This window comes from Mastigoproctus giganteus, chromosome 5, assembly GCF_048544385.1.
Source record: "Mastigoproctus giganteus isolate SK-2022 chromosome 5, ASM4854438v1, whole genome shotgun sequence".
Lineage (NCBI taxonomy): Eukaryota > Metazoa > Arthropoda > Arachnida > Uropygi > Thelyphonidae > Mastigoproctus > Mastigoproctus giganteus.
The window spans coordinates 129,563,303-129,577,341 of record NC_143579.1 but is presented as its reverse complement, the minus strand read 5'-3'; the positions used below and the strand labels follow the sequence as shown (position 1 = coordinate 129,577,341).

The following is a 14,039-nucleotide window of genomic DNA, read 5'->3' as shown; positions in this document are numbered from 1 at the left end:
TTTGAGAGCAGATATGCTTCAGTGCAGTAACGCATGCTTTTGACTTTGCTGCGGTTGGAGCTCACATAACTCATAAATGATAGTACACATTCTTGTCGAGCCGATTTATTATAAATTCATCTGATCCATGTTAGTCATGGCGGAGTATAATGATGTTCTAACCGGCTTCTGACCATCGATGAAGAACCAGTTAGAACACCAATTGATGAGAGCATTGGCTGAATGAAGATGGGATTTGGTTTCATGTTGTTAAAATGTCACGCATTTTGACAGCATACAAGCTAGTTGTTTTCTGCGGCCTAAGAACTTTATAGTGTTGATCTTTGTAGTGTCACATTCAGGAAAATGCGATTCAGTTACAGAACTTAAAAAAAATTGATAGAAGCAACCAGTTTATGTGATTATGTTATACACCAAACAGTGTATAACACATAGTTGTTGCCTGGAGAGACTCTGCACGACATTACCTTGGATTTACTCACGTAGACTCAGTTCTGACACTATTCCCACATCAAATTTCATGCTTCCAGCATTATTTATTACTATAAACCGAAGTGAAATGCAGATTGTTTAAATCTTTCTTATTATTATAAGACTTTTTTAAATATTTATGATTTATGGTATCATCAGAATCACAAAGGGTATTGATACTTTTCAAGGATCAAAATGTATATATTACTGAAAGATCGTTTTACTCTTAAATCTAAAGAAATAAGCCGATAACTACTGTTGTTACATCTTTCGGACATAACAGATATTTTTCAGTAATCTGAGCTAGAAAAGTAGACATCAAATGACTTGCGTGACTTTTAAGTTAAAAAAAACTATTAGTAATCTGGAGAGTATGCTTGTCTAGAAATTTAATTCAAACATAATTTTCTAATTGCATTAATTCTCACTAGAAATAGAAGAGTGAACTGAGCTGTTGAGGTGGGGGACGTTCCCTGCATTGGCATTTACTTACCCTGTATTAAAGATCAATCGAATTGTCCAAAGTAATGAATATGCTCGTCTTCCCCTCTCGAACGGCTCTTCCGGGGAAGAATGGGTGCTATCTAAAAAGGACAAATTCCAGCCTTTTCGGCCCTTCATGACATACGACGACTGTTACTAAAGTGGGTCACCATCACCTAGAAGGCAAAAACAACTTTACTAAAATTGGTCTCTAACCATACCGCTTCTAGCAATTCGCCGGCGCTGTCGTAAGTACTTTGAACTTTAGTGGTTTGGTTAAAATAATGTCGCATTTCGTTTTCCTTCGAAATTCCTGAGGAGACATATGCATGGAAACTCTCCGTCAAATCGATGCTTGTTCGCTTTTAACCAAGTATTGGTGTCTACAAAAAAGTCATATAAACAACATATAACAGTTCTAAGATGAAAAAAAGTTTTTAAAAGTAGGCTTGGAAAGTTTTCTTTAACATTTTTTGGCAGAGTTGCCAAGAAAAGGAGCGTGCATCGTTTTCATACCGTTTTTGCTCATACCAGTTCTTTTAATAAGAAGTTTAGAAGTTTTCGAGTATTTTATTTAAAAAAAAAACTATTTATACACTAAATATATTGAGGAACTATTCTGCTGGATGCCTTCATTTTGCTTTCTTCCCACCAATGTTTCTTAAAATTGAAAATGAAAAGTTTAAGCTGTTCCTAAGTGTTAACTCAGGAATATGCTTGTAAAAGCATATAGAGCACCTCTCTCATTTTCTGTCAGTATGATGCACTTTGCTAATTTATACTTCTTTGGAAAGGTCTTGCTGTGATTTCGGTCGTTGACCAGAGGAATTTCTTAAATCGTTTTCACTGTGATTTGAGATAGCCTGTCTCGGGTGGAGGATTCCACCACCGAGATTTATTCCTGTTAATGTCATTCCGAAAAATTTCGTCCTCATGCTAACACAGTCAAATCAGTTTGACTGTGTTAATATGGAGATTAGCAATTTTAGTTAAAATATTCTGAACAGGATTCAAGCTAGTAGGTGATAAATTTGATCAGAAATCCACTTCTGTTTATCAAATAGGAAATTCAAAAAAAAAAAAAAACTTTTAATAAAGAATGAAATGAACAGGAAGTTCGTGTGCCTCATTTGTTTAGAATCAGTTTCATTTATGAAAATGTTCACTTCATCTATCGTTTTTGCTCCGCCAATCATAAACAACAGTTGTCTTAGAATATCAGCATCAAACCAGATTTGTTGCTTAATGCATCGATCCAATATTGTGAAAGAACTTCGCCACGAGTTGCCTTGATATTGCGCTACTCTAATTAAAAACACTTATTCAGAGAGATGTATTCTACTACCCACAACATGTTAGTTGTTTCAATCTTGATAGGAGACTCCTCGGTGGGTAGGTAGGCCATGTGTTTAGTGCTTCATAATACTGAGGCAACTTGGTAATGCGTGTAAATTTAAATTGGAAAAGATAATTGCAGAATATATGTACGGAAATTCGCGTTCAGTCAAAGGGTAATCAATTGTTGGATAAAATTACACAGAATATGGATATGGCTAATTTGAATAAATTTCAGAAGGGTTTGGATAAAATATTTGAACGGATGGGAGAAATATAGTGTATTTTTGACTATTCCTGTATAAGTTATGCTTTATTGTATCGTGATGAAAATACTAATAACTGTATTGATGCACTAAGCATGGACACAATGAAGCAGTGTCCTAATTTTACAGCTCCTAAAGCATGAAACCAAAATTACTTTTTTATTTTACGTATTGCACCATCTCACATATTCTGTATCTATCTTTTCACTGGATTGTTCAGGTTTTGGAGCATCTACCTACCCACTATAAAGCGGAGAATGATGATTCTGATCAATGCACTTTATAAATTTCTCTAGCGTCACTTGAAATAATTATTAAACATTGTCCCAATAGAGGTTCTAAAATATTAGGAGGTTTAGAAATTTCTACAATTTTGAAGGAAAATAAATTTTACTATCAAAGTTGGTAAAACAATACATGATGAAGTGGTGGTCGTGCGACATCACCGCTCACATTTAGAAACGACTATCTGATTAGTTGGTTGGTTATATTGTGGCACATAAAATTATTTCATACCGTTATTTTTTTGTATATTAGGTGAGTACAAGTATGTGGTCCAGCCGCATTTTCTGAAAGAGGGCGGATTATCACAAAACCAACAGGAAAAATCCAGCGTCCAACATTTGGGAGTCTTTATACCTGTGGATCCGTCTCTAACCACCTCTACCCTCAGTTCGAAGCTTATCACGCGTAAATGTCGGCTGCATTTATTGTAACTTTCCGTCATTTTCAAAGATTTCATTCAGTTCTTTCTTCAGATGTCGGGTTCATTGATTATAAAAATATACAGGTGTCACCAACTGACATTTGAATTCTTACCTTTTCGTCAAGCAATATTATGTAAGATTTTTAGTGACGCTTTGGATCTGGTTCGAGTTCGTGTTTTTATATTCATATTTTTGCAGAACTCGTCATATATTATCCTTTGTAATTCTGCTCTGGTGAGGTAGTACTTGCGCCTTTTGTTTACGTGATATTTTTCAGATTTGGATTTTGTAGTTTACTTTTGTACGTTACGAAATGTTATTCTTATTTAAAATGAACAGAAATTATGCGCAACGCAAACGGTAATAGTTTTGGATGTTGATACCGGTTCCATGTGAGGGACTACGTGATCAAACAACAATAATATGAATTTTGGAAAGTAAATTTCACTTTAGAAAGTTGCGTTATCGTATTTTTACTTCGTTTTACGTAACTCACGTTAGTGATGGCTTCACTGCACAGCTATGTTGCATAACAGTGCAGCAGCATCTCCGAATTTTAATGAAGTTATTTCTTTGGAAACGCTAAAACACTTTATTTTGAAGTAGCTGAGTTTTATTCCATATATTGACTTGTATCTTCCACACACATTTCGAGTCTATCTCAGAACTGAACACGTGCAAATGTCTCTACAAGCATGTTTTTGTAATTGTTTTATACATCAAAATCGAAAAGTTTCTGATGGGCCGCGAACATGATTGCTAACCGGTCATTTTAAAACTGAAATTCTATGTCGTTGCAAATAGTCTTTGACCCAGAAAGATTCATTTTATATGACTTTGCTATAGAAAGGGAGTAGATTATAGATTTAATGATATACTTGAATGATAGCATAGTGTAGAACCGTCTTGAAAAAAACAGTTCTCAATATTTGATAGATGGGTTAGCTTTTATGGAAATAGAAGGACGCTCCAGGACTTGGATATAAGCAATATTCACTTCTGTTTATAGCAAAGTGGCGATTCCCTCATTTTTCCTAAAGTTATTCAGACCGTTGTGTTCACCAAACTTCTTTGTTTCTTGTAAATTATCTGGATGGAATCGCTCACCTTTTTGTTGTCTGATATACAATGCAAATCAGGGAGGTTAAACTTCCACTCGGATTTAAAAACATCTCGTTTCCATTGTGATTATCAAACGAGCTGTTCGAAAGTAAGACTGCATACACATACATTTTAAATCTCGCTGCCACACGGAAGATTAGAGAGTATTCAAAAAAAAAAAAATATTTAATGAAGTTTATTTGTATTCGCGAGTTCATTACAATTTTCTGGTATCAGCTCTTTTTTGCAGTTATGTATCTTGCAGAAGCAGTACAAATGTAATTAAGATTTTCTTCTGTTGTTTTCAAACTTTCAATTGCATTGAGGAATAACGAAAAGTATCGCTGACTTATACTAGCTGATTACTTAATTATAAAAATGTTTCGGATAGTATTTATTAAATATAGTCTGTAATTAACTACATAAAAAAGGTTTGTTGAATCAACATTTTAACTGAAAATTAATGCAGTTTGTAATATTTCAGAGTAAGCATATATTTGCCATTTGTTTAAATTATTCCATATTGTATTTAACTAATATAATTACTGTGTTTATACGCATACAACGGAATGCTATAAATGAAAGTTTAGAAAGAAACAAAAATTGTCTTTATTAAGGAATTTGTGGGAAAATATTTATACACGGATGTACGTGACATAAAAAAAAGTAGGGAATCATTTCCAAACCAATTACCTACTTATTTGCCCATTTCTAAGGAGCTTCGCACATGTCCTTTTTTTATATAAGAGGAGGCTTTTGCTAGCTACCCATCCTATGCTATACAACTGCTGCGAAAGATTGTAGCGTTTATAAATGGTCCAGCTCATTCTTCGCATTCGCTAGTGAGGCAAATAGAGGTCGTGATACGTTTTTGGTGACCAAAGGAAGACCTTGTCTGGAAGCAGAAGGTGTCTTCTTTTTTATTTCCCCCCTTCCTTCTCCATTTCCGGTTTCCTTTGACACATTGTTCATTCCATTTCTCGAAACTAGGTTACTGAACGGATTATTGTAGTATAATGGCATTATTGTTTTATTGAAATATTCAATGGGAATAAACCTCATTATAACGAGATTAATATATCGTTGTGCAGTATTAATTCAAATTGTTCATTTATTCCTAATAATAATCCAACTGAGCTTGTTTCATCGATTCGAACTTAAATACGAAAATTAATAATATAATCGAAATCTGTGCAACTCGTAGTACTGCATAAAGGAATCGTTTTTAATTACTTTTGGCGATTTATTTATCAGTTTTAAAAGTTTTATTAGGTGTGGAACAATTTTGTTTATGGCTTAATGTAATATATAGGAGCAAAATGCGTAATATGCGGCATTATTTTTATTTGTTCAGTAGTTTGGCGGTTAATTTGTTTTGTCTTGAAGTCTTATTTATATCCTTATGGCTTTTTTCATTAGATTTTTTATTCATGGTACTGTGCTCCTCGTTAGCTCGTTTTAATTTTGTTTGGAATCGCTTTTGGGTAACGGCCTATAGGTGTTTTTTTTTTTTTTTTTTTGTGATATTGCCGCAGGTATTCGTTGCTGCTAAGAATTCCTTATATTTATTTATGTTCTTAAATTGTTCTGGATTCTAATTTCGACTCCTTTTTATTACCACAATTTTGATTATGTTCGTCTACATCTGTTAATGCGATTTGCAAGGCAAACGATGAATATAAGCTGTTTTTTTTTGTCGTGTGGTGAATTCTATATCTAGAAGGGGAATCATTCTGTTTCTTTCAACTTCCTTGAGTGGTTAGCAACGAATAAGATTGAATTCGCTTGTCATCGATGCAAAGACGTCTGCATATTACATGAAATTACCAGTACATTAAGAAGCCATGCAAGTAAGTTATGTTGTTAGCGAAGAAAGATTTCTTCTTCTATATTAAATATTTTCCAGAAAAAGGGTGTGTGTAATAATCGCTATTTGATGACTAACTTAAGTCAAGAAAGAATGTTATGGTGTGTGTGTTTGAGAGAGAGAGAGAGAGAGAGAGAGAGAGAGAGAGAGAGAGAGAGAGAGAGAGAGAGAGAGAGAGAGAGAGAATGAACGAGAAAACACGATTAGTCAACAGGGCACTACAATTAAAACATGCTTCTAAGGAAGTATATAAATTCTGAATAATTTGACTTTGAAAATCATATACGGAAAACTTCATTCGTTTATTTTCAAGCCCATATTCAGCGTTATTCTGTTTTGTTCTAAACTTGAACCTGGCGAATAAAATGCTTTTTTACGATCGCACTCCTTTCACAATCTGTGAAAATGGCCTGAGTTTCAGCCCTATCAAAACGGGAGGAATTTGAATGAGTTTTTCACACTGTCATTAAGTTATTTGATCTTATGTTCACGGTTCCTCTCCCTGGAAACTCGCGATTTTTGTATATAAAAACAATCAAATCGACTATAGACTTCATGCAGCTTACAGATATAACTTGTTTGTTGTTGTTTGGTTTTTTTTTAGGAGCATTAGCAACTAAGGCCATATTGCACCGGTGATATGCGGTGGTCATTCCCTGACATTTCCGCATCCTCCGTATTTGGTGGGCACGGGCTCGAACCCCGGTCTAGTCAAGAAGCGTCTGCTACGCACTGCTGCTCCTGCCCACCTGGCTGGCTAAGGTGTCGCCTACAGATATAACACACTGATACCAAACGGGTTTAGTTATTTTGGTGCACAAACAACCTAAACTATTTTGAGTTATATTTTTAATTTTTACTTTGAACATCACGATATGTAGCTTTCGTTTTTAGTATGTATGTTTATATGTGTGCCCACCGATATCATGCAGTGTGGTATGCTTTTAGGTTTTGTAAAATCGTTTGATGTATTTAATGTAATATATAGATCAATGACATGAAATTCTAAGAGACAACGATGTCAATTTGTAGTAATCGCAGTATTGTCTATTTTTTTACTTTGTAGGTCCACCGGAAAGCCTCCATAACTGTTCCGTTTTAAATTACACGGAAGATTCCTTACATGTGGAGTGTACGGAAGGCTATAATGGCGGACTGGTGCAGACGTTTAGCCTAGAGGTATATGAAGAAGGAGTACATCGCTTGAGAGGAAACCTCACATCATTTCAACCGCAGTTTGTCGTTACTGGTTTGCCCAGCGGAAAAATTCTCCGTCTGGTTCTGTTTGCTGTGAACGCCAAAGGAAGAAGTCCACCCGTCTATCTCTCCGCTAGTACCCTGCAGAGACCCGAAAAACTGACAGGTAAAGTGCGTTTCACCGTTCGCTACGGCGTAAGGTGATATTAAATTTCAACGGAAATGTTCTTAAGACGTGCACGTGGAGGCGATATTTCCGCCCCACGTGAATATCATGAGGAAAGTAATCGTGAGCGAGTAGGGGAGTGAGAGAGACAGAAACATGAGAGAGAATAACCTGACTGTTGAGATAACGTCACTTCTTCCGTTTATTAACTGAAGTAGCGAACGGAATTTGTACACAAGACGGAGTTCATGAACTTCTCACTTTTATTACACACATTCGATGAATGATTAAACAAACTGTCTTCCGTCTGCTTCTATATACAGTACACAGGGTGCCTGAGGACTACCTATTTTTAAATTGCCATTGCTTCTAAACTAAAACCGATATTGCAATAGAGATTTCAATGTTTTGAAGGTTTTCTCTGCCACTTGTTATCAGAATTCAGCGTAGATTTCTCGATTTTCTACGTAATTCTAATCTTTGCTATACTCTCTGCTAATTTTCTGCAGAAGATTTATGGAACGTTATCCAGAATATCACACAAATATTGGGTTCGAGTTCATCAAGGAATGTAGTTTGTACCATTCGTTTTTAGTCAAACCCTAATGAGAGAGCGCGTTATGTTACTCCTGGACAATATTCAGGTCCTTCTGTCAACCTTCAACGATTGATCTACCTACCAGAAAAACATGGCTGCTCAGCCTGGGTAAAATACATTATCCTATTCAGAAATAATACTCCATACAGAAGAATAGACCAGAGTGATATTTACATCAGGTGAGATGCTGAAATAAAAATAGTTACAGACATTGGCGTGCAAAACAGTGCAAGTCATAATACACTATATACAGGAGAAATTCTGTGTATTAGTACTTTCCAGCGCACTTGTTTGCTTTACTAACAGCCACAATATAACCATATTATTCAGCCTCGATGCAGTAATTTGTCTAAACCACCTCTTATACTGTCATAGAATCCGCTTGTCTTTGAATAAATTTCCTTCAGAAGTGTAGCCTGGAAAATGTTTGACTAACAATTTCTTCTCGAGTGAATGGGTGGAATTGACCAATATTTCAAACAGACTTAAAAAATTTGATGCAAACTCTCAAAGTTTATAGACGTTCTATAAGCTACCTAACTAATATTTAACATAATACACATGTTCTGGTGATGGGAACATCCAAATTAATCTCAGTTCATCCAGATTAATGATGGTCTTCGCGAAGCATTTTATTCTGTTTGATATTCCTTAAATGATACTAGATTATAGTAAATACAGTAGGGCGGCAATAATCCTTATGGTACTCGTTGATGTCTCGCACTTCGAGAGCTCGAGTGCAAAGAGAATCAGTGAATGACATGCTAAATCTCCTGCTTCTGAGATATAAACAGTGTCGTTTCTGTTGCGCTGTACGCAGAAAGAGTGTTAACCTGTTTGTATTTTCTTGTGTGAGAAAGATGTTCCGAATTGGCCTGTAAATATTATATTGGAAGGCTGGTTGGAATCTTTTTTGCATATTACATTATTTTATCATTAAGCCATGGTGTAAAGGCATCCTCACCTTTTAGGAACGCGCATAACAAGCTTCCAGACAAAGTATGATACCTATACTATAATTAGTCTGGTAATACACTGCCCGACAAAATTAACAGAACATGTAGAAAACGTAGCGTAACTCGTGCAGCTTGCAATGAAGTGGGACAAAATTTGGTATGGTTGCGTACCATAGAATAACGACGAAATGAGGAGACAGCCAGAAACTTCGGACAGGTATAAGGGACGTTTATAGGGGTTGTGTAAAAATTACCAAAAAAGGTCACATTAAAAAAAGTCGATACAACCTCGAAAATATGGCAACATGACATCAGTACGGCATATGACCCCCGCCCAACGAATAACAGGCCTGACAGCAGTGAACCATGCTCGATATAAGGGTATCTGTAAGATTCTATGGCAATAAATTCCATTCTTCCACTAGCGCAGACCTTAGCTAACCAAGTGACCGAAGGGTTTGCTGTCGGTATGCTTTGCAACGCCCAAGGGCATCCCACATGTTCGATCCGATTTAAGTCTAGTGATCGTGCTGACCACGGCAGTCGTTGGATATTTTCAGTTTCAAGATATTTCTCCACCACCTGAGCTCAATGTGGAGTGGCGTTGTCGTGCCTGAAAAGAAAATCTGGTCAACCAAGTCAAGGCTCGTAGGGTTCAAGGATCTGTTCTCAAAGAAAACAAAAAACAAAACAGCGATTATCACAACTGCGCTACACGTGAGGGCATGCGACAGACTTGGATATTAGAATAGGGTCCCCTATATAGGCCTAGAACAGCACAATATTTTCCCGAGACCTAGAAATTTTTTTTAAAAAAAGGTCCATAAGATTAATACTGAATTTAATGATTCAAAATTTTTGCGCACGATAACACGCGAATTCTGATCAATTCAAATTACTCATGTACTGTATTTTCCGTTTAATCGTTTATTACTTTTTTGTTTGTTTGGCTTATATATCTCATCACACATTCAACTTTAACGGCGTGTTCGCTTGCAGTATGCCCCTGCACACAGATCATGTAACAGATTTTAACGTTCACTTCAGAACTTTCTCCTAGCGGTTCTTTGATTTTTGCAACTAATTTTGTTTATCGTGGAATTCACTTCCCAGTCCTCAGAATAACATTTTCTCACTCGGTAAATAAATAGGTAAGGAGAGCGCACGTTCGAACTTGTACGCAGCCACGAAAAATGCAGAGCCCAATGTAAACCATTGCAGCCAAAATTTGACTAATCTTAAAATAAGGTAGGCAGTCACAATGGATATGTGAACGTTATTCTGTCCCAGTTATTCTGTAGAATTAAGGAAAAATTATTTATTTATTTATTCGGACGGCCACATAGAGCCAGAGAACTTGACAAGCTAGAGAGAACAGAAGAATATTGCCGTATTTTTTTGGAAGTATTACTTCCTGACTTAATGGAATTAACACAAGCTATGGACTGCATTTTTCTGCATCGTCCTTAAACATTGTCTCTCCCCCTCTCCCCTCGCAAAGTGTATTTTTATGTTACTTAAATATATGGAAATCAGATGGAATAATATTAGAAGAGTATGGTAAGGGTTTCAGTATCTTTATTTTAATGGTAGCTTGATGACGAGAATTGGCTCACTCCAATTTCCATTGGTGAATTAACTATTTTCAATCGAATTTCTGACCAATAATCATCCCACCTCTATTGAAATCGATGCATCTACCTCAGTGAATAAGTCTATCACTAAATTGAATTATATGGAGCAATGATGTTCCAACCTTATGTCGTACCAAGCCGATGTGCAGCCACTGCACTTGGGGCCATTTTTAAGCAGTTCACGCTAAGAGTATAACCTATCCTCGCCCTGTGCACCCATTTCACGGCAAATTTCACTCTCAAATTTACACTAGCTTTGAACATTTCGCCGTTCTGCGGTTTGAGCACACTAAAACTTTGTTTTATATGGTCAACAGTTCATTTTTCTCACTGCTATCAGTTCTGATGGTCGTTTTTTAATTAAACGTCGATTATATAATGCACGTCATAATATCCAACGAAAAGTTCTTAGTTAAGTGGAGATAATCTCACCAGCAACAAGATGACTGTTGGTCGTTGCGATATATCTGGATACTCTTTTGTCGTCTGCTAAGATGTTGTTGCATGAATGGCACCGTGAAACGTCCATTCCAGTCCTTAACTCTCCTAAATGTTAAAAGCCCGTCACTAAAACCTCGCTGCAATACCATCAGTTATCCGACTAATGCTTTTATCAGTCTTCAGCGAAAGGTTTTAAGAATCATTGAAGCGTAATTTCCAAGCTTATCTTCTTCTCCTTTTGAATTTCTCAGATGTGCTTACGTGGATAATGGCAAATGCAGTTTACAGCATTATTTGGTTGGATAAAAGTTTAAATTGCGATTTTCGGTAATGGAGAGATTATCCTCCAAAATGGACAGTCACACATTCTTCTTACTTAGACGTTAGTCTTCTAGAAAATAAGTTTAAAATTATCTCGGATATAAACTCTAAATTAGGTGGTCATCACCGAAGAAATTTGTCGCAATAAGAAAACTGTGTGCACTCTAAGCTAGATAAATATTTTATTCGGTATATTAATAAAACATGTAATAAATAAGAAAATATTTCAAACAGTAAAATGCAGTTATCCTTCTTCGTGCAGAAAATAAATTTTTATAGCCACGCAGGTCAGTCTTTAGTCTATAAGCAGGTCTGCAGTCCTTTAGGGACAGACAAGGTGAATTCAGGTGAACAGTGAAGAGATGAGCCAAGGACAGCGATCTTCAGAACTGAACACATCAGTCGATTTCTGTAATGTGGTTTTGGGTAACAGTCCACTGTTTTGTGCCAATGCTGTGTGTAGCTTGAACATCTTTGAGGATTTTAAACTTACATAGGCTTTTCTTATACTCAACTTTCAAATATACCTGATTCGGGTTGCTTATGCAAATTCAAATGCTTTATGGAATTTCTGTCACAGAAATTACACAAACTACTTAAACATATTTCTAGTAAAAGGCAAGTCCAATGCACTGGATGATATAGCAATCTTGTCGACGTTTTGAAGCCGAATTAATATTGAGCAGCAGTAATTGGTCTCTTCCAAATTTGTTTGCTTCATTTCTAGAATACTTGTTACATGCTCAACTTTGTCTTGATAACATATGTCCAAAGTTGGAATCCAAACACCGACAATATTTCAGTATTATTTAGTGTATTGGGCATGCATTGTCATATAAAATAGTTTTTCCTTTTGACTGATTTCAGGGGTCCAGTAACAACCATTTAATTGCCTAAATAAAATGGAGTCAATGTATAATTATTGAGCTTTAAATGTTAATCTTGCGTAATGCCTTTGACATAATGTTTCTGCATAATTTTGCTGATTGCCTTAATCAGAAAGTATTATGTAACATAATTAGATTTTATTATATTTGAAACATAAAAACTTATATATATTTTTAAAATAGCATTGCTTAATTCGTTCCATTTAGAGGAAAATTTCTTAATATCCCCCTTTTTATTCTATGTTGCATTTCATCATTAAGCTTTTTTCAGAGGCTTTCTGCTTGAAGTTGAAAAATATTTCACCTCAAAGCAGGAAGAGCCTTTAAGTGCTTTTTTCACACTGGGGCAGAGTTTATGAAGAAGAAGATGATGGTAATGAATATTTCTGAATGTTTAATACAATTCTATATTGTTATACATAAGGTACATCGCGTTACACAACACAGCTACAAGCCAGGGGTTTACTTGAAAATATGATATAAACATGATGAATAGCAGTGATAAAACCTCTCGACTGGGCACCTGTACGTGGTGAGAGGACTCCCAGTGATCTTGCTGGACCTCGAAATTAGTATCACTGGGATCGATGCATACAGCCTAGTTCCAGACTAACTCCATAGGAATCCGGCTTGTTTGCCATTCTCTGCGACCCCTGGAAAATCAGAAAGGGGATGGAATTCTGGTGGTTTAGGGGGCCCAGCTTCAACACAACACTTTGATCCCTGATTCGACAAGACGGGTGGTCCTGGATGGCTCGGTCAGACTCAGTCGGCTAGTGGATTCGCATGCAAGGGTCAACCTTGTCAATGCTATGCTCCTATCCTCATGGTCCGAGTGACAGGATTCAGGCTTACGCCGGTGCGGGTATAGTAGCCCTGGTGTCCCACTTCCGACCGCATTTATTGCTTGCCACGTTTGGACGTCCCATTTGGGCTGCTGCGCGGTGGTTGCGGAGCCCGGGAACTGAACAAATTCAAAAAACTCATGAACCCTAATAAAATTCTTTCTTCTGGGGCCCCAACACGGTCCCTATCCGAAAAGTTAGAAGTTGGTCCTGCTGATGTCACTTCAGCAGACAGAGAACTGGAACCATATGAGATCCAACACCCCGTTACCTGATAATACACTCTATAAGTGAGAAAGCTGTAGGAAAAACGTCACCCTTCTTTATACAGAAAGGATTGGAAGGGCTGGCAGGCTCTCCTAAATCAGTAAAACGGCCTCGAATTGAAAAAATCTGAGTTCGATTCCGTCGACGACGTGAGGAATTTTTATGGGCCTTTTTCACAATTTAGCTGAGTTAGTCGGTCTTAGATGAGGGTAGCATGGTTTTTCTCCGGGAAACTCTGGTTTGGTTTTCGTCCAGCAAACAGAAAATCGACAACATGACACATGCGATTTACAGATAGTGTATACAGAGCAATATCGCCTTAGTTGCCGATGCTTGTGAAACTCTATTACAGCAACAACATTCATAAAACAGCTCATCCGAGCCACATCTATTTGGGGAATGCCTATTACAGTTAGCCCCGACAAGAAACTAAACTCATTCCGTGGCGCCATAGCCGAATGAGATCTCATAGAAATGTCAGAAGAGGAAATCTGCAC

At 36.7% G+C, this 14,039-nt stretch overlaps 1 protein-coding gene across 1 annotated transcript in view; it reads left to right on the top strand.

The window, feature by feature from the left end:
• Window positions 1-14,039, top strand: part of LOC150085702 (protein turtle-like) — a 619,203-nt gene that overhangs the window by 541,197 nt on the left and 63,967 nt on the right. The window contains exon 8 of the mRNA XM_090374652.1: window positions 7,297-7,593. Within this exon, the coding sequence (XP_090230778.1) occupies window positions 7,297-7,593 (297 nt within the window). The remainder of the gene's footprint in view (window positions 1-7,296; window positions 7,594-14,039) is intronic.